The sequence below is a fragment of the Gobius niger genome (assembly GCF_951799975.1).
Source record: "Gobius niger genome assembly, chromosome: 4".
Lineage (NCBI taxonomy): Eukaryota > Metazoa > Chordata > Actinopteri > Gobiiformes > Gobiidae > Gobius > Gobius niger.
This window is the reverse complement of record NC_136855.1, coordinates 27,831,179-27,854,990: the sequence shown is the minus strand read 5'-3', so window position 1 is coordinate 27,854,990 and position 23,812 is coordinate 27,831,179. Positions and strand designations below refer to the sequence as shown.

The 23,812-nt window shown below is 42.2% G+C and overlaps 1 protein-coding gene across 1 annotated transcript; it reads left to right on the top strand.

Moving 5' to 3' along the window:
• The first annotated feature begins 1,552 nt into the window (after positions 1-1,552).
• nkd1 (NKD inhibitor of WNT signaling pathway 1) lies at positions 1,553-23,812 on the top strand. The gene is made up of 10 exons (XM_079554561.1): positions 1,553-1,735; positions 1,833-1,865; positions 2,043-2,161; positions 14,792-14,846; positions 17,738-17,841; positions 17,966-18,061; positions 18,529-18,667; positions 19,487-19,568; positions 19,849-19,976; positions 21,478-23,812. Exons 1-10 carry the CDS (start codon positions 1,711-1,713, stop codon positions 22,002-22,004), a joined length of 1,308 nt encoding a protein of 435 aa, XP_079410687.1. The 5' UTR covers positions 1,553-1,710; the 3' UTR covers positions 22,005-23,812.

Genomic DNA, 23,812 nt, shown 5'->3' with positions numbered 1-23,812 from the left:
CAAACTAGTTCAAAGGGAGCCTAATTCCTCTTGCTATAACATGTGATGATAGTCCGGGGTGCAGAAACCGCTGTTTAGGACAAAAGCAACTGGGGCATATCCAATCCATTTATAGAACAATCAAGAATTCATAAAAATCTACTCCACCGCAATTCGGAAATGATTTGTTTTCTTCCATACTCACAAAATTAGCTCAACTTTTACGGTCATCTGAGTTGAATATTTTTTCTTGTTGTCGATTACAGTAAAACAGGCCTATTTTTTGTAACCTGCTCATTATTCCATATTCATTGGCGTAGGTCTATGTACAGCCTACATGCCTAATGATTGAGATAGGCCTATTAACCAAAAACTAAGACAAAAATAATCAGCAATTCGCCAGTTAGCACAGTTGCCATAGTTACCACACAAAGTGTGACGTCTGCTTCCGGGTACTAGCAGACCGGCAAATCTGTGAGGAAAAAAAGAAAAAAAAAACGCTTAAAAACAACCATCAATATTTCTGAAACTCAACGCAGCATTACTGAACCTACTTATCTCTCAGACTCATTAGCTAAAAATGCAGCACCTACTGCTAAAAAAGTAATATTTACTAAAGTCACTACTTCCGAGGTTAGCATAGCTGTTAGAATTTATCTCCACTAACCTGGATGTACCGATTTTGGTAAATAATACTTTTATAGCAGTAGGTACAGTATTTTTGGCTAATGGGCCTGATAAAAAAGTATGTTCAGTAACTCTTTATTGAGTTTCAGAAATATTGATTGTGGTACTGAAGAGTTTTTTGTAGTGTCTCGCCATAGAAATACCTATATATGTCTCGCACATCTCGGGATAGATACAGACGGCATCTCGTCATAGAAGGGGGCGTGGCTTCGCCGAGGGGGAAAATAGAATCTTTAGAGAAACACAATTTTCACTCTTTTTAGCCATTTTCTGGTGGAATATGAACTATTTATCACATAAATAAAGTCAAGTGTAAATCGGGCCCATATGGATATTTTCTCACAGCAGATTGTTCAGTCGAAGTGAAAAGACTGCAGTTGTAGCTTGCGCTAGCTAACCATTAGCATTAGCCCGATGCTAACATGTAGCATCAAGTTAGCATTCTCCATTTTTTTTGTATTTATGGGCTGTTGAACCACTTTGCTCCTCCCCATGTCTTTGTATCTTTATTTAGTAGAAAACTATATTCATAATTCAGCATTTGTTACAGTAGTTTTTGAATAATTAGAGAAAGTTTAGATTTTTCTCCAAATTGTTTTCCCCTTAACTGTTTTCCAACATGACCATATATGGGCGATGCCAGAGATGCCGTCTGTATCTATCCGGAAGTAGAGCTGTGACGTCACCACTTAACAAACGTATTTTTTTCCCAGCCGCCCTCCACCTCAATTTTAAACTATGGGCTCTGCAGAGCGTTGTGATGTCACGTGAACGCAACCTATTCAGCCAAATTCTTTTCTGTCAAAGTTTTACTGTGAAAGACATTCCGGATGTGCGCCTACCTCACCGCTGAGCCTTGTCAGTGGCGGGGCTCAGCTCTGGATCAAAGAATGGCTTGGCTCCCAGCCTCAGCCAGAGCGCTGTACTGAGCGCAGTCTACTCTCGTCTCCACGGACGCGCCGCTGTCTGGATACCACGGCTACTCGCTTTTCTTGGAATTATTTTTCATTCTGATGGTTTTAAACTTCACCTCGATGCATAGAAATGGGTAAACTGCACTCGAAGCATGGTAGGTCTTATTTTTAAGAAATCTCCGCTTTTTGTTGTCCTACTGGTGCCGCGCTACTTTCTAGTAACTGTATTGTCTTGTCTTTCTCTCTCTCAAGCTGCTATTTGTAAACCAAGGGAGAGTCCAGAAGGTGAGCTCACTTTCCTCACTAAATGAATAAAATCTAAACTTAATTGCCCGGACCTTTGGCAAAGTTTGAAATTATAGTTTGAAGAATGTACGGCTTGAAACGCACAAATAAGACACATTTTCATCTCAAAAGCAGAGAGGCGATTGGATGCTAAAGATGTTGCAATCTTTGTTCTAGGCGACAGTTTTGTAGTTAATGCCTGTTTGGCAAAGAAGGGAATCGACGACTGGCTGGCAAAGCAGAAGTATTATCAGCAGGACTATCCACACAAGAACAACTGCGCTCTGACTCCACGGGTGAGTAGCTTGCCCTGCGCGGCGCTCGAACAAAAAGTTTTGCTTTCAAGAGTTACTTCACTTACACCCTAAAATTTTATGTGTAACAGCTTTTGTTTGTAATTGACATACATGTAAAAGATTATTGTATACAAAGTTTCCCCCCTACATCTGAAATTTCTTATTCACGCGCACCTCAAATTCCAAATACCATCCACAGCATAAGGGCTGTACTACTGCAGCTATAACGATGGATCAAACAAAGCACTGCTGTATGACAGTCCGGTGACAAGCCCAGAGATATGCTGGAGTTTAGTTATTTTTAGGGTCTTTTTCTTACATTTTTGCATCCCCATAAGCACCATATATGATTGTTGCAATGTAGTGAATCCTCTAGAATGGCTTCACAGAAGCTTAAAGCTTCTTTTGGTGAGCTGAAGCTTATCAAAGAATGGGGGTCTGTTCACCCACATACTGTATCAGTTCATTGACTGTCACATTTGTATTGGTCTGGTGTCCTTTAGACAAATATCTGTACCGTTGGATCTATGCAAGGTGTATTTTCTGTTAGATGTAAAACATGGAGCCATGGCATTGGTCTAAAGTCCACATGTAATTGCCTCTGTATAAAGTAGCTCCTGTTCCTGTTTCAGTGATATTGATATTGTCTTGCAGTGGCAAGTTTCTTCAAATGACCGCATTGTAACTGGACCTCTCCGTGTGCTGTTTTCTCAGCTAATGATCATATTAAAAAAATATATATAATCGTCATCCAAGTCATCTGAAAACAATGTCAGGAGTCCGGACTCAATACCCGATAATACCAATTACCTGTTGTGTTTGGATAGGGAGACCGGGGGTGGTTGTCACTTTTTTTTTGTAGAGTCCACTGTTCATCAACACAACATCCCACAATAGCCACACATACATTAAATTAAAGCTTAAACCCTTGGCTTGAAGTATTGTGACCTGATCGTACAAGAAGATGGGCTAAGCTAGAGTTTTAGTGTGAATGCTCTTGATTCCTCAACAAAAATGATGCTTCACAACGGGCACAAAGCTACTACAAAGCTAAGTTCCAAGAGTTCCTGGTATTTGCATGCCAAAACTGACCAGGGGAGGACTGACAGTGAGTGCTGAATTAATGACTTATCCTGCGCCAGCCTGTAGCCATTCATGGGCATTATAGTTACACATGGCGTGTGGCTTGGAGCTCCGCAGCTCTCAGACAGTGAGTGGTGTGGGCAGGTGGATGTGTATGTCAGTCATGTGAGCCTTGGCACGCTCTCTCCCCTGTGTGCAGCATGGTGTCTGCACCTACCCATAAACTTGATCTGTTGCACTACCCCCGCAGAATGATGTCAGTGACATAGCATGGATGGTTTTTCACAATGTTGGGCTTAGACGTTTATGTTTCCATTGCCTGTTTATTGGGTTTTCCCAGTACAATATTTTGCAGCAATTAATTAGATTAATATGCATTATATTAAGACTTTCTTTCCCTCCAGAGGGTCTTATTTGTTTACAAATGTCCGCTGTGTTTCGTCCTGAGTTGGTAGTGGCTACATGTGCATTTGAAGTGGGTTATGCAGGGAGGTGTTTGTAAGACATTATTGACTCCTCCCCTTTCATATTGAAGCCCCTCCTTATTTTGAGTAAACTGACCCTCCACTCCCCACGACGCCTGCCTACTCTTCACTTGTGTTTCCATATGAGCTTCTGTATGTTTGATAAGACCGTTAGATTAAAACAAACTGTTATGGTTCATCAGATAATACCTCCAATACTCAGACATCCATATCCTCTTTGTCTCTCATTCCATTACAATGTATTCTTTTTATTAATTTGTCTTTTTTTAAAGTACACATTGTTTTGGTAGAAGTTGTCCAAAAGCTTTCAATAACATTTTCTCACAGCCTCTCGCTCCAATGAAGGACGGCCTTTTCTGTGTTTTTTTTTCCTCCTTCTTTTTCTTGTTACCCTCCAGTTCCTACTGACTGGCCTTTTGCATTTATTGTGAGTATGGCAGTCTCATTCTGGGGTCTCTGCTCCCAGAGGACTGAGGGTCTGTTGTTGCTCTTTGAAGAGACCAGTAGAAATCCTAATTCAAAAGGAAAGAAAAGACCGTTGCCTTTGGGAAAGAGGGCTTGCACCTGCCCATAGAGGGGCCCTGTGAGTTTTTCTTTCAATTTTCCCACGAGAATACAGTATGGAGGGCTTATGTTGACATTTTTAAATAGCTTCAGGACAGGGAGGGGTTGCAGGTAGGTTTTTGTCACATCTCACATCACATTACTGAGAGCAGGATGAGTGTGACCGTGTTGACAAAGAATATAGTGAACCTTTTTTGTGAATGATGGGCCTCCTGTCAAACAATTGGAAGCATGAAGAGGGTGCAGTGCCATTGGCATGTTGACATTTGATAGAGCTGATGGAAACAGCTGTAAGCGTTTTACTGTCCTATTTCAAGTCTTCGCGTTATTATTAATATGATGGTAGAATATCCCAACTATTGGCAGATCTAATGAATAGGAAGATTGTGTTTTTTTGGGGGGATTTACATATTTATATTGTGAACATTACCTAAGGCATAACATAATTAGTTGACATTTGATCCTCTGACCGTTCCAAGTGTTTACAGTTGCACTCCACGATCAAAAGCTGTGCCCTGAATCTCGGGGGATTGGCAGATGAGAGTGAGTGCTTTGTTTCCCCAAATAAAAGACCGGTTTGGTATCAAAGTGTCTTTCTCTGGCTCCTGCATGCTTTGGGTCACGCAGGAGTAATCGCCAAATCATAAATTTGCTGTAGCTAGATGTTTTCCTTTGTAAAAATTGATGTCCTGTCCATTTTTATAAAGTTTTTTTTATAGGTTTCTGGATGCTGTAGCTGCGTTGTGTCAGTTTAGTGGACATTTTATGCAGCTGTTTACAACGCTTTGTTCAAGTGGAAATAACAAAAATAGTTCATTGTTTGCTAATGAGTTTTCTCTTTGGACTGTGTGCTGATCTATAATAACTGGAGTGTAATGTGAGCAAGTGGTACTCAAATAGGAAATAATCAACAACAGTTTAAAAGTGCTATCGAGTTCCCATAAGATTCCACACAGGCAGTGACAAATATAGTGCACATACTTTCATGTGTGGACAGAATATCTGTATCTGTTTATTAGTGCACCCACTGGGGTTTCCCTGTGCCTGTTTTTCTTTTATTCACTTAGATTGAGTGTATGGGGGAAGTGGGTTTGGGTAAACAGTAGGGGAGGCATTGTGCCTCATGTGGACGGTGGATCCAGGGCTCTTCAGCTCTTCCTGTGGATTGGGCTGGAGGAGGTTGATTGTCTGTGCAGGGATGTTAGAGGTGGAAGGAAAGCTAAACAGAAGAGTAACTCCGCTGAAAGGAAGGCTGTCCCTCCCTGGTGTGTTTATGCTCCACAGGTGCCCTGGCCCAAAGAGGACCTCACCAGTCACAGTGTCAGTGAAGCAAACCACCTCTTTGCTCCCAAAACTTCAGTCCATCGCTTTTGCATTTGTAATTCATATTCAGTCCCATTGTTGCTTGGCACCTAATTACTTAAATGGTGCCTAATTGACAAAGCCTCCTTAATCCAGTTATATCAACAGAAAATGTACAATTCTTTTCAGCACACTGCTACTACTGCTACTCTTAACCAGTATTATAATTAGAGGCACACAGTACGCTGCTCATCACAGTGAGTGATGACAAAACCCTAAATCCTACAGTCTAAGAATAGCAGCATGCCTTTGACCCCATTGCACTTGAGTATAGTAGCTGAAGTGTATTTTTGCCACTATGTTTACTTGCTTAGTCAAATACTCTCTGTAATTACTGCAATGATTGCTCCATAGTTAAAAGGTCGGATGTGAGCAATGTTTAGAGGTGGTGGCTTGTGGCTGCCAGTGTCTGCTGCACACTGTGTGCATGTCTATGAACATGTCTGTGAACATGTCTGTGAGTGTATGGTGACCCTCCATACACATAAGGAAGTTCAGGCTTCTTTATGTAATACTGGTGTTTTGATGTGCAGCCCTGTGAGGCAACTCCTGTTGTGATAATGGATGATACAAAAACAGCTTGATTTATTGATGGTTATGAATTAGCATTATTGAAAAATCACGAAAGTCTTCCATCTAACTGGACGACAAACTCAGCCCAATACAAATAAATGCAAGTTCAGTTTTGACACAATTTGCCAAAAATACGATTTGTGTTGAAATTGAAACAGTTTAGTAAAATATTGCCATAATATCGTATCGTTGAACGCATTATTGCACACTCGTTTTTTTTTTTTTTTCAATATTGTGCAGCCCTACGGCACTGGGCCGGCCATGGCGTTAGTAGCTCACCTTGTGGCTCTGGCTATTGTCTCTTTCCACTCTTCACCCTCATGCTAAACTGTCCTGTCTGCAGGTCCAAATAATCTCGAGTTTCTGACAGTACAACAGTATTTTAGAGGTGGAACTTAACACCTATCTAAAAGTTGAATTAATCAACATGATTTAAGCAATTAGCATCTACTCACAGCTGAATCAGGGGAACGGGAGCACAAAACAGCAGCTGTTCAATGATGTGCATCAATGATACAGAAATATAAATACATAAAAACTGGCCTTTCTGAACCATGAATTGTGCAAAAGGCAGAAGATCTAAGGCACATGGACTCAATTCTTGTGCCAAAAGGGAGGTTTAAACCAGGATTTGCTGACATTTAATTTTACTGCAACAGCTCTGAGCTTTATCCAATCCATCACAGCGGTTTCAAAAGGGGTGAAACAGTTCTTTCTCAGAATTGCACATCCACTGTCCTCAGTCCAAGACAAATGAGCTTTTTCAGACACTGCAGCCCTTTGAAATGTTACAACACCAGCGAGCCACGCAGAAATATGAAGGATCAAGTGACTCACTATAAAAACACACTGCACCGTGGAAGTCACTGAGGTGTTTCCTGTGCACACAAGCGCGGCGGTGGCACATGCTTTAGGAAGCTGCTTTCTGCTGCCCTTGAGGTAGACAGTCTGACTGAAGCGTAGTTATGCCCTGGATTAGCTCTTGAGTGTGGCGTCTGAAGCCACCCAGACGCCTCAAGGACTGTCTCTCCTCAAAAGAAAGTCTCGACTAATTACCGAGGGCCCCGAGACACAGCACAGCTCACTCACTTTACCCGAGTAGACACTTGAACCTTGAAGACAGACAGGCGTTTTGTCATCAAGTCAATTACCATTCTTAGTATATCAGCACATTTGATTGACGCCGTGCATATCGCATAATTACAACAGGAAGGGAAAAGCCTTTGGGTGAACTTGTGTCACATGGAGCTCTTTTCGAAAACCACAAAGGCAGCAAGGGTGCACTTTTCATTGTGCAGAACTTGCCTGTAGCACTACTGGAACCCAAATGTTGTGACTTGTTGCTCTTGGCAGGAGGAGACCACCTGTAAATCAAGGCCAAGCTACGGGCTGCCAGTCTCCAGTGGCCTCTTTAGACAGTCTTGTTCAGGATTGTGGAGTTTCCTACAGGAGTTAATGTTTGCAGGTGAATGGGTCTCCAGCTTCAATTCCCCAATAACCTCCAAAGAAACTTAACGGCGAAAACAGAGGCAACGGTGCTGTTAACTTCTATAGATCTATAGGACATGACCTTTTTGTAGTTCCACGGAGTAAACTAGAAGGCCATAATGGCTCTGGACAGCCGCCTTCAGATTTGTGGGTGGTCTTACAATTGGCACCCATCAAACGCTCTCTTCAGGGAGGAGAATGGGGAGTCTACGGGCCAGGTCCAGCCTACTGAAGAACAGCTTCTACCTGGATTCTCTAACTGTGGTCCACTGCAGCCTCTAAAAGGCTTATTTCTCTGATGTTGTTGTTTCCTAAGGAGCTATTACTATTATTGACTGACTGTAAAAACACATTGTGGGTTTTTTAGGCTGCTAACTGAACAAAAAATGACAGAACAAAAAGATATTTACTCTTTTGAAGAATAGTCGCTTGTTTCAATGCCACAAATAAACAGCAGCGTTGATACTGTTTGAAAACAAATCTTGGTTTGCCAGGCTGTGCAAACTGCATTAATGATTATGCGTTTCGACTCTTGCTCTTTTCCCCCCTGTCTCGGGTAAGATAAGCGTTTGATAAACAATGTGATAAATGTGAATTGCCTGAGCGGTTAGACATTTTCTGTTTGGCTCTTTGAGTAAGGACTAAAGTTTAGCTCCCGAGGGGTTTGCCAGGCCATAAAAGCTTATCTTTGCAGGTGTAAAAGTTTGAGTAAATGAGTCATTAAAGTGTTGGCTAACTTCACACATCAAAACACGTAAAAAGCGAGGGGCGGCGATTAGCTCAAATCAGCATGTTTCTGGAGCTCCGAGCAAGGCTGTAAATCTCTGCTAATATTCCACTGAGCCTTTGAGGAGGCGGCCTTTGATGTGGGTGAGGTAATGTGACCATCATTGTTTGCAATGTTAATCTGACATGTGGAAATGGCTGCTGCACCACTGACAGCATCCTAAACAGAGGATTCTCTAAGTCGCCATGTTTTGTTTTTTTTGGGGTTGGGGGGGGTGAACTTTTCTGACATGTCCCTCGTGTGTCTGCTCCGGCCCCACTGTTGCTGACCGTGCATGCTTTAATCATAGAGCTATGCTTCCTTCAAATCTGCCTGGTGATGTATGCCATCTCCACGGCTATAATTTACTTCCTGGGGTGCAGCAGGAAACGAAGAAGAGAAGTGGGTGTGTTGAGAATGAGGGGTGTCAGGCGTGGGGCCGCGGAGTCTGCTCGCAAAGGAGGTGTCTGTCTTTGATGTGCCACTAAAATGTCATATTGCACTTAAGTCATCCTGAATGGCCAGTGCCCAGTCTTTCCCGTCAGTTTGAATTATGTTGCGAGCGCCGCAATGGCTGGCTACATGACGTGTTCACACCGTCAGACCGAGTATTGGAGAATATTGCAAATCCCGTATGAATTTCACAAACCTGATAGCCCAAATATTCTTCTAACAGCTACACATCAAAGACCCTCCCGCTTGTGACCCCTTGAAGAGGCCTTTGGTTTCTTATCAAAGGTGCAAAATAAATGTATTACAAAACCCAGCAGATATAATTTGTTTTTGTTACTCCTGACTGCTTTTAAGTTTGGTAGAATGTGTTTGTTCTTGGACTTTGATATTGTCCATCATAAACGGGGGTGAATTGAGGAATTGCATCACACCGTCAGCCCCGCGGCGGACCTTTTGGAAACAGATTTACCTTGTTTGGCTGGAGCGAAGCGCTGAGATGCATTTGCCAGCGCTCGGTGTTTGCAGGAGCCGTCGGCAAATCGGCCCCATCTCTATAAATGGGACCGTCTCCAGTCAGCTTTGTTATGCCATATGATTATCTGAGATCTTTATTTCATGTGTGAAAGCCGATCCCCTTTGAAGCCACACTTTAGGGAGGGCTCTGCTCCACTACCTCACATCAACTGCAACTTTGCTCTCGACTCCAGCTCGGCCTGTTACGTTTTACTGCTGCATGTTGCCTTGCATTAATAGTTTAAACATTGGTGTCAATCCAGCAAAGGCCTGGATATCCAACCACAGCCATGTTATTGCTAATTTCTCTGATGTTACAAGGAAATCCCGAGAACAAAATCTTCAAAACAAGCTATAAATAGATCCATGAGGGTTACACAAGAGAAAAAAAAGTAATTGCAATTTGTAGCGCGAGTAGATTTATGATTGTAAAATAAAGCTTTAATCCACTGCATGTATTTTAAATAACTCAAGAAGCATTAACGTTTGGAGAGAAGACTAACATTTAATCTCTTAACCCCCCCTCCCACCTGAACCAAGCACATTTTCTCCCGTTTGGCATTACCCAAATCTAAAAGCTTCTTGAAGAAAAAAGAAAGAAAACAATAAAAATATCACAAAAACGCTTCAGAAATGACCACCCTTTTATGTTGCGTTGTCGACATAAAAGCGTCGACAGTTGGTCGCGGGTTCGAATCCCAACTCCCACAAATGCACACTGTCGTTGTGTCCTTGGGCGAGACACTCCTTGCCTCCAGTGTCTGCGTACACTGGTGTATGAATGACTGGTTCCTTACGGTGAAGCGCTTTGGGCCTGATAATGGTTGAGAAGCTCTATAGAAGTTGAGTCAATTTACCATTTAACAAAAAAGTTAAAAACTGTTTTGTAGGTCTTAGCTTTCAAATGTAATGTAACAAGTAGACAGTTACTTGATTACATTTGAAAGCTAAGAATGACAAAACTGTTTTTATTATTGTTTTTATAAAGGCTATTTTATCTTAAATGAGGCGTTACACTGGCTTATAGGCTGTAAACTCTCCAGTCGGGAAGCTTTTACATTTGTGTAAAGCCGAACTGGAGAAAATGTGCTCAGTTAAGAGGTTTTTAAACGACTAATACCACAATCACGTGCGTTTGGTTACAATTCAAATTTTAGTACGACTGTGAATAATTGTGCCGGGCTACACTTGTCTTCAAAAAAATAATAAGGCGGTGAAAGAAGTTAATCAGGGCTACATTTCAAGTCTCAGCCACAAACTTCATGAGTTTTTTTTTTATTACGGTAAAGTCTTGGCACGATTACGTTTTTGGATACTTCGGGTTTTGAATGTGAAGCTATATCCAATTGAGGTGCAGCTTGTCTAAATGTGAGCTGGCAAAGGGCCTGCATAATTCTTTGTCTGTAAGGGAATAGCCTAAAACTCACCCCTTCCCCACATACATTCCCTTTATGGTACATCTGTGATGCATCACACGAGAACCACACCTTTTACAACGAAATATGAAAATGTATGCAAAGTTACAAGCTTTATCTGTTCTGTTTATGTGCTACCATTTTTACTTGGGAGGATGGGCCATGCTCCAGATTTGTGTTTTGTTGCCTGGTCTTTTGAAACTGCCTCCTGTGTATCTCAGTTTACTCTGTGGGGTGGTTGAGGGGAAGGGTATTTCCTCTCAAGAGACATTCTGCCGGTAACGTTACACCTCTAAGCTTATTTGCAGGTCTCTTGACTTTTGCTTATTAGCTTTGCGCATAGCTTTCTGCATTGGAAAACTATATCGCATGATAAGTTCAGGGAAGAGTGAAAATTAACCTCTTAACCCCCACCTGAAGCAAGCACATTTTCTCCAGTTTGGCTTTACCCAAATCTAAAAGCTTAAAAAAAAAAAAAAGCATGAAAATAGCAACAAAAACGAGAATGAAAACACAGCAAAAAAGCAAAAAAATAATAATGAAAAAATGATGAAAACTCAGCAGAAAAGGGACAATAACTTGAAGAAAACTTGACAAAAATGCAACTATAAAGTGACACAAAAATGTGACAATAAAACAACAAAAAGCGGCAAAAATACAGCAAAAAAAGCAATGAAAAAGCAACAAAACCGCACAAAAACAGGACCAAAATGCAACTATAAAGTGACACAAAAATGTGACAATAAAACACACAAAAAAAAAAGCAACAATAAAATGAAAAAGCAACAAAAACATAATAATAATGATAATAATTCATTGGTTTTATATAGCGCTTTTCTGGACAGTCCAAGATGCTTTACATTGCATTATTCATTCACTCCATACTCGGTGGTGGTAAGCTACTATTGTAGCCACAGCTGCCCTGGAGTAGACTGACAGAAGCGAGGCAACCAGTCTGTGCCATCGACCTCTCCGACCACCACCAACCACTCACTCACTCACTCACTACATTCGCTAGGCTTCCTGGTGTTACCAAACAGTCTCCCATCCAAGTACCGACCAGGCCCTTCCCTGCTTAGCTTCCAAGGTCTGACGGGATCGGACAGAGCAAAGGCGGTATGGCCACAAAAAACATGAAAAAATGCATTAAAAATGTGACAAAAACGTGACAACAAAGTTTCGATAACTTCTGTAGGTCTTAGCTTTCAAATGAGGCATTACACTGTTGCTCTTCAGTCGAGAAGGAGGCAAAATATAAAGACAGAAAGTTTTGAGATCTTCAAATTATTTCTATTTTGTTTTTGCTATTTTTGTTTGTAACAGTCTTTCTTCTTTCTATTTGTAAAAATCTTACACTGATTATTAATTACTCTGTGAAATAACATTCAAATAGAAATGTAAAAGGCTTTGAAAAAGATATGACAAAAAAAGCTTTAGATCCACAGTAACATATGTATTCAGCCCCTTTGAAACAACCCATTTCATTGCTCTCAATCATATCCGTGCTGCTTTGAACACTCATAAAAAAAAGTTTGCATCTGTGGTAAATTCCATTGCCCCGACACAGAAACCCATTACATAAGCCCCAGTGCAGTTTGTGTGGAGAATAAACATCAATAATTTGAATTTCCAGTATCGAGCTTCAAAATAACTACATGGCAAACTTCTCACTTGGACAAAGGACATGTTTTTGTATCACTATATAATTTTATTTTCTTTCTTGCCTCTGCCAAAGCGCCTGACTCACCCACTTGACTAAATGGGCCTTTATGTGCGCAGCTCCTTATTCATGTCGGCACCACTGTTCCTGGATGTCGCGGGGCTTTGGGTGTTTGCTTGCACCGGGGCGACAGACAGAGCAGGAGGCACCCGGCCATAGTCCCAATTAGATTTTTCCCCTGGTTTTGATGAAGTGCCAGTGGTGCTGCCATTGCTCCCGAGGCCTGCCCTCCGCTGGCACGCAATCAAGGGGAACTGTCGTCGGTCGCATAAATTGTCAGCTTGCGTGGTGGGTCATAATGTCAGAGCCTCCTTCAAACCCTCCTCCAGAGAGTCTTCGGAGAGTCACGCTTTACCCGGGCCAATTGCATATGCTCAGAGAATGTCCCCGGGAGATGTTTTCAGGAGACAATCTGAGAGGGTTTCCCCCAAAGGCTGGAATGTGTGTCTATGAGGGGATTTGTCTATCAGGGAAATGATCAGGTGCCGACTGTTTACGCAAAGGTTATGGCTGTTTTCTTCTGGCAGACCTGTAAAGATTACCAGAAGTACTCATAACATAATTAATGTCCTTTATGTTAAATTTCACGGATTAAAGGCCACTAATGAACAACCGATAGCGAATGAAACAACTGCTTTATGAATCGACAGTATTTTCTGAACCGTGTGCTTTCAAGTTAAACTAAAGCTCTTCCATCCCAGTAGAGTCTTATAAGTTCCAGTAAAAATGAACTGACCATAGCAATTCCTAGACAAACCCCAGAGCACCAATAATATACAGTTCCCATCCATCACTGCAGTCAACAAGCAATTAGCACATTCCTCTGTCCCTTTTCTCATGTTCTTGACTAGCCTTGCAATAATTTTGGATCATTCGTTCTTAAAAAACAACAAAAAACAACAACAACAAATACGGGATGCTGTTGTGTTTCCTGGGTGAAAGAGACTGAAAGAATGATGTAACTTTTTTGTTAGAAAGGTCTTCTCTCTTTTGTCATAATATACAGTTGTTATGATAATAATTATGTTATAAAAGTTAAAAGGATGAACATATTTTTTTCTCTTATTTTCCTTCTTGGAATGCATTGTGCTGAAGTGCCTGTCGTCTATCTGAGGCTGCAGAACAGTCTGGTAGTTTAGATTCTGATATAGGTTTTCACACTGAACAAAAAGCCGTTGAAATTGCTGTCAGTGCTGTTGTATTCATATTACACTTCTCCTTAATTACCTCTAGCTGAGAACAATCTGCATTAAAGCAAGCTCAGAATATGTATATTTGACCTGCCCATACCATCAACAAATACGGGCTAATCCAGAGGCCTGGCTCTGAAGGTATCAGCCTCATGATCTGACAGCCTGTTAGGCTGCGCCCTGCCTCCCCCATTCTCCAGGTCAGGCCACCCACAGCAGGTCAGAGGTCTGATCTGTCATTCCCCTACTTTTATTCAAATTCTTATGTGGTGTTGTCAATACATAACATACCAGTATCTTTTTCCAAAACTGATGAATTTCTTCATTTTTTATGTGTGACGTTAAGAAGATATCTATAGCATATGTAGCACATGCAAATATTCAGCCACCAATTCATGGTTGTTGTTTTAATGTTTTAAGACGCCTTTAAGTTATTAGAGGCGTGTGTGATTCCAGACACTGGAGTAAACTCTGAAACGTCAGGTATGTTTTGCCAGCCCATAAGTAATGGTTTTCCTGTTGATGATTGTAATACCTCGTGGACACCTGAGTCAGACTTTTCCATAGTGAAGCTGAGCCTCTAGTCCTTGTGGTATGTACTCACATACGGAGCTGCCAGCAGGCCCGGGTGAAAATGACCTGGGATAAAAACAAACGTATCTCTGCAACGACTGTCAGCCTCCACAGAAATAGCCCCACAGCCCAAACCTCTTTCTCAGAACACGCTGCAGCTCAGAGACAGCAATGATTTGGATTTAGAAACTTTGCAAGTTTCAGTTCATTCTGCCAGTTTGTCCCAGTCCTGCAATTATGCTCCATTTCAGACTAGACTCTCCATGTAGATGCAGTGAGTTGTCCTACTTCTGTATCCAACTTTTGGTTATATATAGAAAGTCAGAAATTGAATCATTTGTATCTATATACATCAGTTTCTATGGGAAGGTAGAGCTTGGAAATTGTGTCACTAAACTTGTTTTATCTGATTCAAACCAATGATATAATTATTTTTCTGTTTAAGGACTCCACGGCCAACTGTGCAGAGGGGATTGGCAATGAACATTATCGTTTAGAAGGTAAGATATTTACGTCCATTTTACCATGACTGCTTTTCAAAACAAAAGTAAAACCAACTCATTTATCAGTATTTACCGCTCCACACCCCTTTTTCAAAGTCCCAACAATGTGCTGATCCAGTCTCTTTACCTTTGTCGTTTTTCGCCCGGCCCTCCCCCCAACGGGCTGCGCCAAATGCCTCCTTCCCCCATGTTTTATCCCTGATGCGATGTGATCCTGGATTAAGAGCTGCACAAAGAGAAAGTGTTTGCCTTGCATTTAAAGTCAACATGAGATGTGAGGAGGGGCGGGGGTTATGAGAAAAATGTAATAAAATTACTTGTTTGCCCTGTGTGGTCGGATTAATAGACTGGGAGAGGAAATGACACCTACAATAAGTGTCGGTATTAATATTAGTCATTAAAAGCACAGTCTGTCTCTCCGTAAGACAGATGGACCTCATTAAAACAGGGCTGCTCTGTTTATTCTCTATGATTTATGTCTTTGTAATAGAAGGTTATATTTGCGATACTCTCTTAGTGTGAAGTATAGCTGTAATATTGGCTTTAGGAGTGTCACCTTGGGGATTTGGAGAACATCTTATTACCTGGGGTTAAATGTCAAAATTAGACAGCTGGCAATGGATTCTTATTATATGTGTTTATATTATATGTCATATAATAAGAAACTCAATGACTAAAACAAAACGTGTGCAGAGAAATGACAGGGCTCTCATACTTGAAAGCCTTCTCTCCTCTGGGTTTAGGAGGAACCTTCAAAGAACATTTCTGCGGATTAAAAAGAACTGAGGCTCGATGATGAAAGCATCCTTAGGATATTTTACATCGATACAGCAAGCATGCAAAAAGAACGGCTTACACAAGCTTTTTATTCGCTCTTCTTTTAAGTGTTCTCCAGCAGTGTGTGGCTACCAGATGAATGAATGTCCTTGTTGGACTTGGCAGTGTTGGCCAGTTTTGTCCATCTCGATTTGAAATCACCTGATAGTTCTCACTTCACTGCAGTCGGATGTAGATCTGAGGCAGATCATGTTGGTGTAATACAGTATGCTGTGCTGGCTCAGTGTGTGGCAGACCTCCTGACTCACCAACGCTCCGCTGTGTTCAAGTGGCTGCACGTGTGTGGAGCGGGGCGCTGGAGCGGGACAGTGGTGCCCGTGCCAGCCCGCAGTGCCCTCAAGTTGCTCCTCAGATCTGATACACCGCCAACCCTCTGGCGGCTGTTTCTCTCATGAAGAGACGGCTTATGTCTGTGTTGGGCTGAGAGAGAGGGAGGAGGGCGATAGCAGATTACTGTTACTCCTCCCGGCATTTCATTAGCTTCCAGATAAGCATCTCCCACCATATTGAGTCTGCGACCGAACAGATTTGCCCTCACACACAATGTTTCCTTTGAGCACCTCAGATGATCAAACAGCAGGACCCTGAATGCTGCTCCTCTCCAAAAAGTTGGTAAAAGCTCCCTGCGATGATGCCTTTCATTTCTGGCATTTCCCCTGCCCAGGGATGAGACAGGTCTGCTTTGATCTGCTTTGGATCAGGAGGAAAGAAATGGGGCTGTTGTGTCTGCTCTGTTGGCGAGCAAACAAACAGTGTTTCAGATTTGACTTGGCTTAATTAATTAGTGATTCTGTTTTACAACCGTTCTGATCCTCTTCCAAAAGGTTTGAAAGCAGAACTTCAAAGTGTGGCGGATGGAGGGGGGGCGGGGGGAGGCGGCGGGGTTGCCTGTGTATGGAGGGTTCCGATTGGATATGGCCACTCAGCCCGACGCTCATGCAAAGCTAAATGACCAGAGGTGTAATGTGACGGTGCTTTCAAAATGGCGCGTTTCCTCCAAAGCTCGGTGCGTGTTCTGTGTGACATGCCACTCAAACGCAGATCTGCAGGAGCGAGAAAGTCGTCCACAGTGAGAGATCTGTGTCCTAGAGCATTAGAACAAAACACCATCTGCTGAAACAATGGCAGCTGTGCAGTAAGACGCCTCAGCTTTAGTTAATAACATGAGATTCTGTTATTCCTTTAAGGAAAGGATTATGAGGTTTATTCTTGCCAGGTGCAATTCCCTTTCCTGCTTTTCAAAACTGTATACTGGGATCATTTAGACTTCTAAAATGGTTAAACTTACAGTCATCTAAAGCCTGATGCTGATTCTTATTACAACATACTAAGATGGACACAGTTTTGTAGGTTTCACTGTGTAAACGTTCAAACGCTGCTCATTGTGTGGTGATAGAGAGTCTGCAAATATCAGTGCACATGACATATTAACATCCCCTATAGGCGTTCAGTGTGTCTCTGTGAATACTTACTAAATGTCAAGCCATAACATGAGAGCTCTGTTGCATTGAGCGGGGACTCAGGGGCCTCCTATAGGCCTTTTGATCTTCTCATTCTGTCCTTATCCCATTCATTTATATTCAAACTCTGCAGAAGGCTCTCATGTTTTAGACGTGTTATCCCTTTCAGTTTCATGTCAGACAGTATTTCTCTGTGTGCACCCCCTGGGGCTGTCCCTACTCACAAGCGGCTAGACATGCACTATTACAAGTGTAGTGTACATTATCAGTAATGGGTTAGGCTTAAACATATAATAATTCTGCCTTTGCATATATGTTTTATTTGGCGTTTGGATGTATGCAGAAATCTACATATAGGGTAACCATGCAGTAAGTGTATTGTGAAAGAAAATTACACTTAAGACAGTAAAGGTTTGGCTTTTTGTAATGTTCAACCAAAATTGGAAGTGTAATGTCTTAATTGTCACTGCCAAATTCAGAAGTAGTGCGTTGAAAGGAACACATGAAGGCAGCGGCATATCCTCAGGTCATGACTGCACAGAGCGTCTCCTTCCTCAGGCTCTGCTTTTATCTGTGTGCGTGTGTCTACAGTGGCTCTACCTCCGGAGAAGACAGGCAGCTGCTGTGTGGAGGAGAAGATGCTGGAGAGGGACAGCCAGTCTCCCGCAGGGCCGCAGAAGCAGCTCCAGTTTGAAGTGAGTGTCAACTCTCAACACACTGTTTATTACCTCCCCCCAGGAAGAAACTAGGGCAAAAGCGGGACTACACGTATACTCTCACTGTACATTTGATGGATTAATGTTGTTTTTTCCCCCCCAGGAGCTGGAGTGTGCCGTGTCTGTGGAGGAAGATAACAGGCAGGAGTGGACTTTCACCCTCTATGACTTTGACAACAGTGGCAAAGTTACCAGAGAGGTATACTTACTTTTTGCTTTACACACACTACACAGAGCACAAGAGTATGCCAAATCGAAACCTGTGGCTTAGGTTAGGTTTTGCAGTATCAACATGGAATTTGTAATGTGTCAACTTGTGACTTATATTAGCACACGCATGTGTAATTTATTGAGATGACATTTTGAATCGAATTTGAGCTTAAAAATAGATGTTGTTTTTTTTATTTAACAGATACGCCTTGTTTAGTATTACTGGTGTCAGGCTTGACATCTCTGTTATGTTCCTCAGCTTCTTTCATGAATGTATAACATCATACTATGTATGATCACTTCAGCTGCTGACATGAGTGCTCTCTGTAGTTGTCACTGTTTGTTTTACTTGTAAACTTATTTGACAGACTTGAACAAATAGTATGCTTTAAAAACACTGGCAGTTTTCTCACGTATGAGAACCATCAATATAGCTGTGTGTTTTGTGTCTTGTAGGACATCACCAGCTTGCTTCACACCATCTACGAAGTGGTGGATGCATCTGTCAACCATTCTCCAAGCAGTAGTAAGACACTCCGGGTCAAGCTCTCTGTTGCCCCAGATTCCAGCCAGCGGTGGAGAAGCTGTACACAAGGTTTGTCAATTTCAACTAATGCTGAGACTGCGGATGGAGGCACAAGAGCAGAAAGGGCATTTTAGGGTCCCCTTGTACAGCGCCGCTGTGGGCTTACCCAGAGACGACTGTGTTGTCACGTAGAAAGGCGGCTGCTTCAGGCCTGTCACAGCTTTGTTCCTCGCAGTCTCTGCCTCGCTCCATCTCTTCCACTCAATGGGGTTCATTTTTAATGATGGGGGGAGTGACAGAGCCAAGAGAGCTCCCCTTCCCCCCACCCCCAGCGCCTTCAAATACTCTGAAAGAAACCTTAAGAGTTGTGCTGAGTCCTTTTGATAACCACAGCCATTTTTTCTAAAATGTTCTTTTTTTCATCCCCCCTTCCTCTGAGCTGCCGGGAAAATATAGCTACGTTCAACTTAACTTTTCTCACTGACGACTTGGTAAACAAGAGTCAGGGAGAAATAACTGAAAAAAGTATATTTTCCTGTGTGTTTGCATCCTATTGTTTTAGCTATAAATATATATCTGAGCGATGGAGAGAACTGGCTTTGAATCTTTGTGATGTGCCTTCATTCTAATTTCAGGCGGCATCAGAAGTTGCATCCTTAATAATCTATTTCTGAGGCCAGCTCTGTTCACTCTTTGTAAGAGAGAAGGAGTTGGAAATAGAATAAATGAAGCATTGTTTTTCCCTCTCTAAAGATCTTCAAAGTAAAACCCTAAAACAAAGGTTGCTTTCTTCAAGGCTTGTGTGACTGTCATGGTATGTGTGTGTGGTTGGCTGTCTTGTGTGCAGCTCTTTTTGATAATAGCCTCCTGTTTTTCGCACATAAACAGAGACGTCCCACTCCAGAGAAAAAAATGACAAGTGCATTGAAGACCCCAAGAGTGCAGACAAAAAGACTCGAGCGCTCCTAAGGTAAACCACCCTCCTTTTAAGGCTGGTGTTGGAAGATTCATGTTTAAAGTTACTTTTGGGCTATTTTTACCTACATCCTTGCTGAGTCAAGGAAGTGTAACCTCTTATTGCCTGCGCTGAGTTTTAAACCTGTGATTTTCCAGTCATACTCTTACTTCCACAGCCATTATTCTCCAGCTGCTTGATCATAAAGAACACTTATTTGACTTTCACCAGCACTATTATATGACGTTGACTTGCCCAGTGGAGCCCTAATGAGAGGTGGCTGTTGTGTCCACAGGCGCCACCACAGTGACCACCACACCCAGCCGGGCTGCCAGCGCCACTGTGTGGACGAGAACCTGGAGCGCAGGAACCACTACTTGGATCTGGCAGGCATTGAGAACTACACCTCCCGCTTCGGAACTGGTGAGTGGACAAAGGCCAGAAGTATCGACGTGCTACAAAGGACAGTCAAAAAAATCAGTCAAGAGTCCTAATTTCTGCAGCACTCGTTTAGAGAAGTTAGACGGAAATACTGGACTTGCCTGAAACATCAGGGCCAAAGTAGCTTGATTAAAAGAGGAGTTGACATCAAAATACAGTTGTGCTCAAAAGTTTAAAGCGTCTAGATGCAAGTTATTCATTTTTATACTCACTACTGCCACCTTAGGTCTTAGGCATAACTGCAGGTTCTATATTAAGCTCGTGCATGACGGCACTTCGGACCGAATTAACACCTTTTTGAGAATTTTAGAGGCAGTTGTGGTGAATAGGACTGAGCTCATTCTACACATAAGGATGTTGCTGGGACATGTGGGAAGGAAAATACTGATTTCTTACATGTTTAAGCTCTGTATAGTCCCTTTAAATACCCTGGCAGAATGTTTGATTTTTTGGCTATTTTTCAAAGAATATGAACGATAACACAACGTTTTTTTTCACCCATAGTCAGTGGTTGTGTGAAGCCATTTATGGTGAAACAACTGTGTTCGCTATTTTTAAATGCTAATGAAAAAAGAAAGTACCAAAATGACCCCGATCAAAGGTTTACATACCCCAGTTCTTTATACCGAGCCCCTTTACCATCAATGAAAGCTTGGAGTCTTTTGTGGTAGTTGTGGATGAGGTTCTTTATTTTTTCTGATGGTAAAGCGGCCCATTCGTCTTGGCCAAAAGTATCCAGTTCCTGTAAAGGTATGGTGCACTTTTCATCATAGACCAAAAAAAGTACACTGTGAAATATGGAGGTGTTTCGCTGATGCCACTGGTTCCAGAAGAATAAAGTGAAGGTCCCGTTAGTGGCCAGCTCAGTCTCCTGACCTTAATATCGTTGAACCACTGTGGGGAGATCTCAAACTGGAACTGGAGGGTTTCAGAAGGAGAATGGGCCACTTTACCATCAGAAAAAATAAAGAACCTCATCCACAACTACCACAGAAGACTCCAAGCTGTATTAAAAACTGGGGTATGTAAACTTTTCAGTGATCAGGGTGATTTTTTTTTTTTTTTTTCATTATGATTTAAAAGTCGCAAACTCAGTTGTTCCACCATAAATGACTTCACACAACCACTAACTGTCAGTGATCAGTGTTCAGTGTTATCTTTCATATTCTTTGAAAAATAGTGAAAGTTCTGCCAGGGTATGTAAACCTTTGCTTAGAAACAATAATGCCAGTAATTAGATTAGAGGTCTCTGCATCACAAAACTGTGCTTTTCAATAGCACTCTCTGCAGCCTAATTCAGATTTCACATGTTTGACCTTCGCAGTTAAACTCAGTAATTGCTGTACAGTTAATGCTAAGATCTAAATGTAATAAATTCACTAAAATTATAGATACAACTTTTATATGTGCAAGGTTACAGTAGAGTGTGTTATTCCCACAATGTTCCTCTGTTTCTAAGTTACTATTCCATGTTTCATCACAGTGCCTGCAGCAGAGACAACAAAGGCTGAGCCCCAGACGCGGCCATCAAACCAAACTCGCTCTCGCTCACAGGAACCCGAAAATGGACATTCTCACCCCCACCATCGCCGCTTGCAGGCCATTGTGGACACCCCCGACGGTCCTCACGCTGTCCGGTTACGGGTGCACGACTCGGGTAAACACGGCATCCGCTCCCCTAAGGCTCACAGCCGGACCCCTCCCGCACAAAACAGCAGCCGGGCAATAAGAAGCAGAGGAAATCCGCCTGCCCCGGCAATGCTCAGCCAAACGCCCCCCCACCAATCGACTGCACCTTACCGCAAACTCAAGCAACGGTCGAAAGACAATCAAGGCCATCGAGCCCTGGGACATGTGTCTTCTACGGGGGCTGTGGTGGAGAAGGAGCAGGTACGGGACATGCCCAGTGTGGTGCTCTACGACGGAGCGCTGGCACAGGTGGTCCAGCGGCACGAGCATCACCACCACCACGAACACCACCACCACTACCACCACTTCTACCAGTCCTGAACAACTCGCACCAGCCCGACAGCCTGAGTGGCCCAGCGAACTGTGGCCGCAGATAGCCTCGTTCCAAACACTGACTGGGTTTAGTGGGAAAGAGGACTGGGAACCCACAACAAAGGGCGCTGCAAGGAAATGTTTCAGACATAACAACGTTTTGGTAAAGCAGCAAGGACGTTCCCTGGCCACAATATGGCAATAAGGATCACAGCTGCTGCTTCAGAAATAACAAACTGTATCCAGAAGCATCACACTTGTAAACCACTAAGCCACCTGGATATGAGGAGGAAAGACAGTGATGTAAAAAATGGACAATATGAAGGATAGTTGATTGGAGAGCTGGGCATAGCGTGTGTGTTTGTGAGAGAGCCTCTGTTTGTTATGTGTGAATGCCTGTGGGTGTCACGACACTGGTGTCTGTGGAGAAACCACTTGAATGAATGGTATTTAAAGCCGGGTGTTTGGCCAAGTTTTATGAACAATATGAAGATTCTTATTTGAACATGCAATATCCCCATGGAAAAAAATATGAAGGAACCTGCTGAGAAGTAAAATGAACAGAAATCCCAAATCTGCTGCTACCTCTAATTGTATCCTAATTGTTATGATTTTAGCTAAACTTTTATTGGTTATTTTAAAATACATATAAGAAGAGTAGTCCTAGGAGTGAAGAATGCTCTTTTATAACAATTACTGTACATATGGTGTATATTGTTAGCAATTTTATAAGCTTTATTGATAATGTGATATCTTTGCATTCACTAAAACCATTACGCTTGTTCATTATGACCACTTGACCTAACTTTGTTTCATCCTATCCTCTTTTTTTAAACGTCTCTTAGTGCTCTTTAGTAGCTTTTGAACAGACTTTAATTAGAAGTACACTACATTTGTCTGAAACCCTGAATCACCATTACACAGTGACTCACATTCAACACCTTTTGAAAGTTTTATGTGAGCAAGCCTGCAATTTCTATGATTTTATGCCACTTCTCTGTCCCTTGTCGTCTATGCTGCCCTCAAATTTTGCCTCCATGTGTCCCCGATGCTTGCCAAGGATCGACATGTGGCTTGGTTGAGACAGGGCTTCATTCAGCTGTCTCATTCCTATGTTGGATGCCTTTGCGACTGGCCTGTTGTCTCCAATATCTCTGCGGGGGACACTTCACAAGAATGTCTGCTCATCCGAACACAAGTCCGACACTCGAGGGACCTCTTTGAGATTTTTTTGAGTTAAAAATCAACCTGCCTTCTTCCCCCCACGTAACATTTGTTTAATGAGAAGTGCCTTGGTATTAGCACAGTGCAAAACTGTACAAGCTACTATTCACGGCCCCATAGTGTGTTTGCGGTTGGGGTGAGCAGATATCCTGTGTAAGTAACTATATGTAATGTAGAAAGCAATCATGAGCTGGACACTATCCTTCCAACAGGGTAACCCAAGGCATAAATCTTAGTCATATCCACAGTAAACTTCCCCATTTGGTCAAAGTTCCTTATTTCACTGCATTATGACAATAGACATGTTTTTTTCAAAATATGAAAAACCTGTAGAAAAAGTTGAAGGTCTCATTGTGATTGCACTCCACTAACTCCATGTAATACAGAAGGGCAACTCGAGCAGATTTTTCTCTCTCTCTTGATGTTTGATATGAAAATGTCACTGCCATTCTTTCTACTTCTTGTTTCCATAACGGTTTAGTTCAAATACAAAGTAGATTGGTTATTGATTATTAGCTTTATTTATTGAATAGCAAACCTGTGCCAAGGGAAATGCCATTTTATAATATTAAAGACAAACCTGTATTAACACG

What these genes read in the sequence shown, in the direction of transcription:
- nkd1 (XM_079554561.1), top strand. Translation starts at nt 1,711, where the DNA reads ATGGGTAAACTGCACTCGAAGCATG. An exon ending in ACTGCGCTCTGACTCCACGG is followed by an intron (nt 2,162 to 14,791) that starts GTGAGTAGCTTG and finishes TTTCTGTTTAAG; the next exon opens with GACTCCACGGCCAACTGTGC. An exon ending in GTGGAGAAGCTGTACACAAG is followed by an intron (nt 18,668 to 19,486) that starts GTTTGTCAATTT and finishes GCACATAAACAG; the next exon opens with AGACGTCCCACTCCAGAGAA.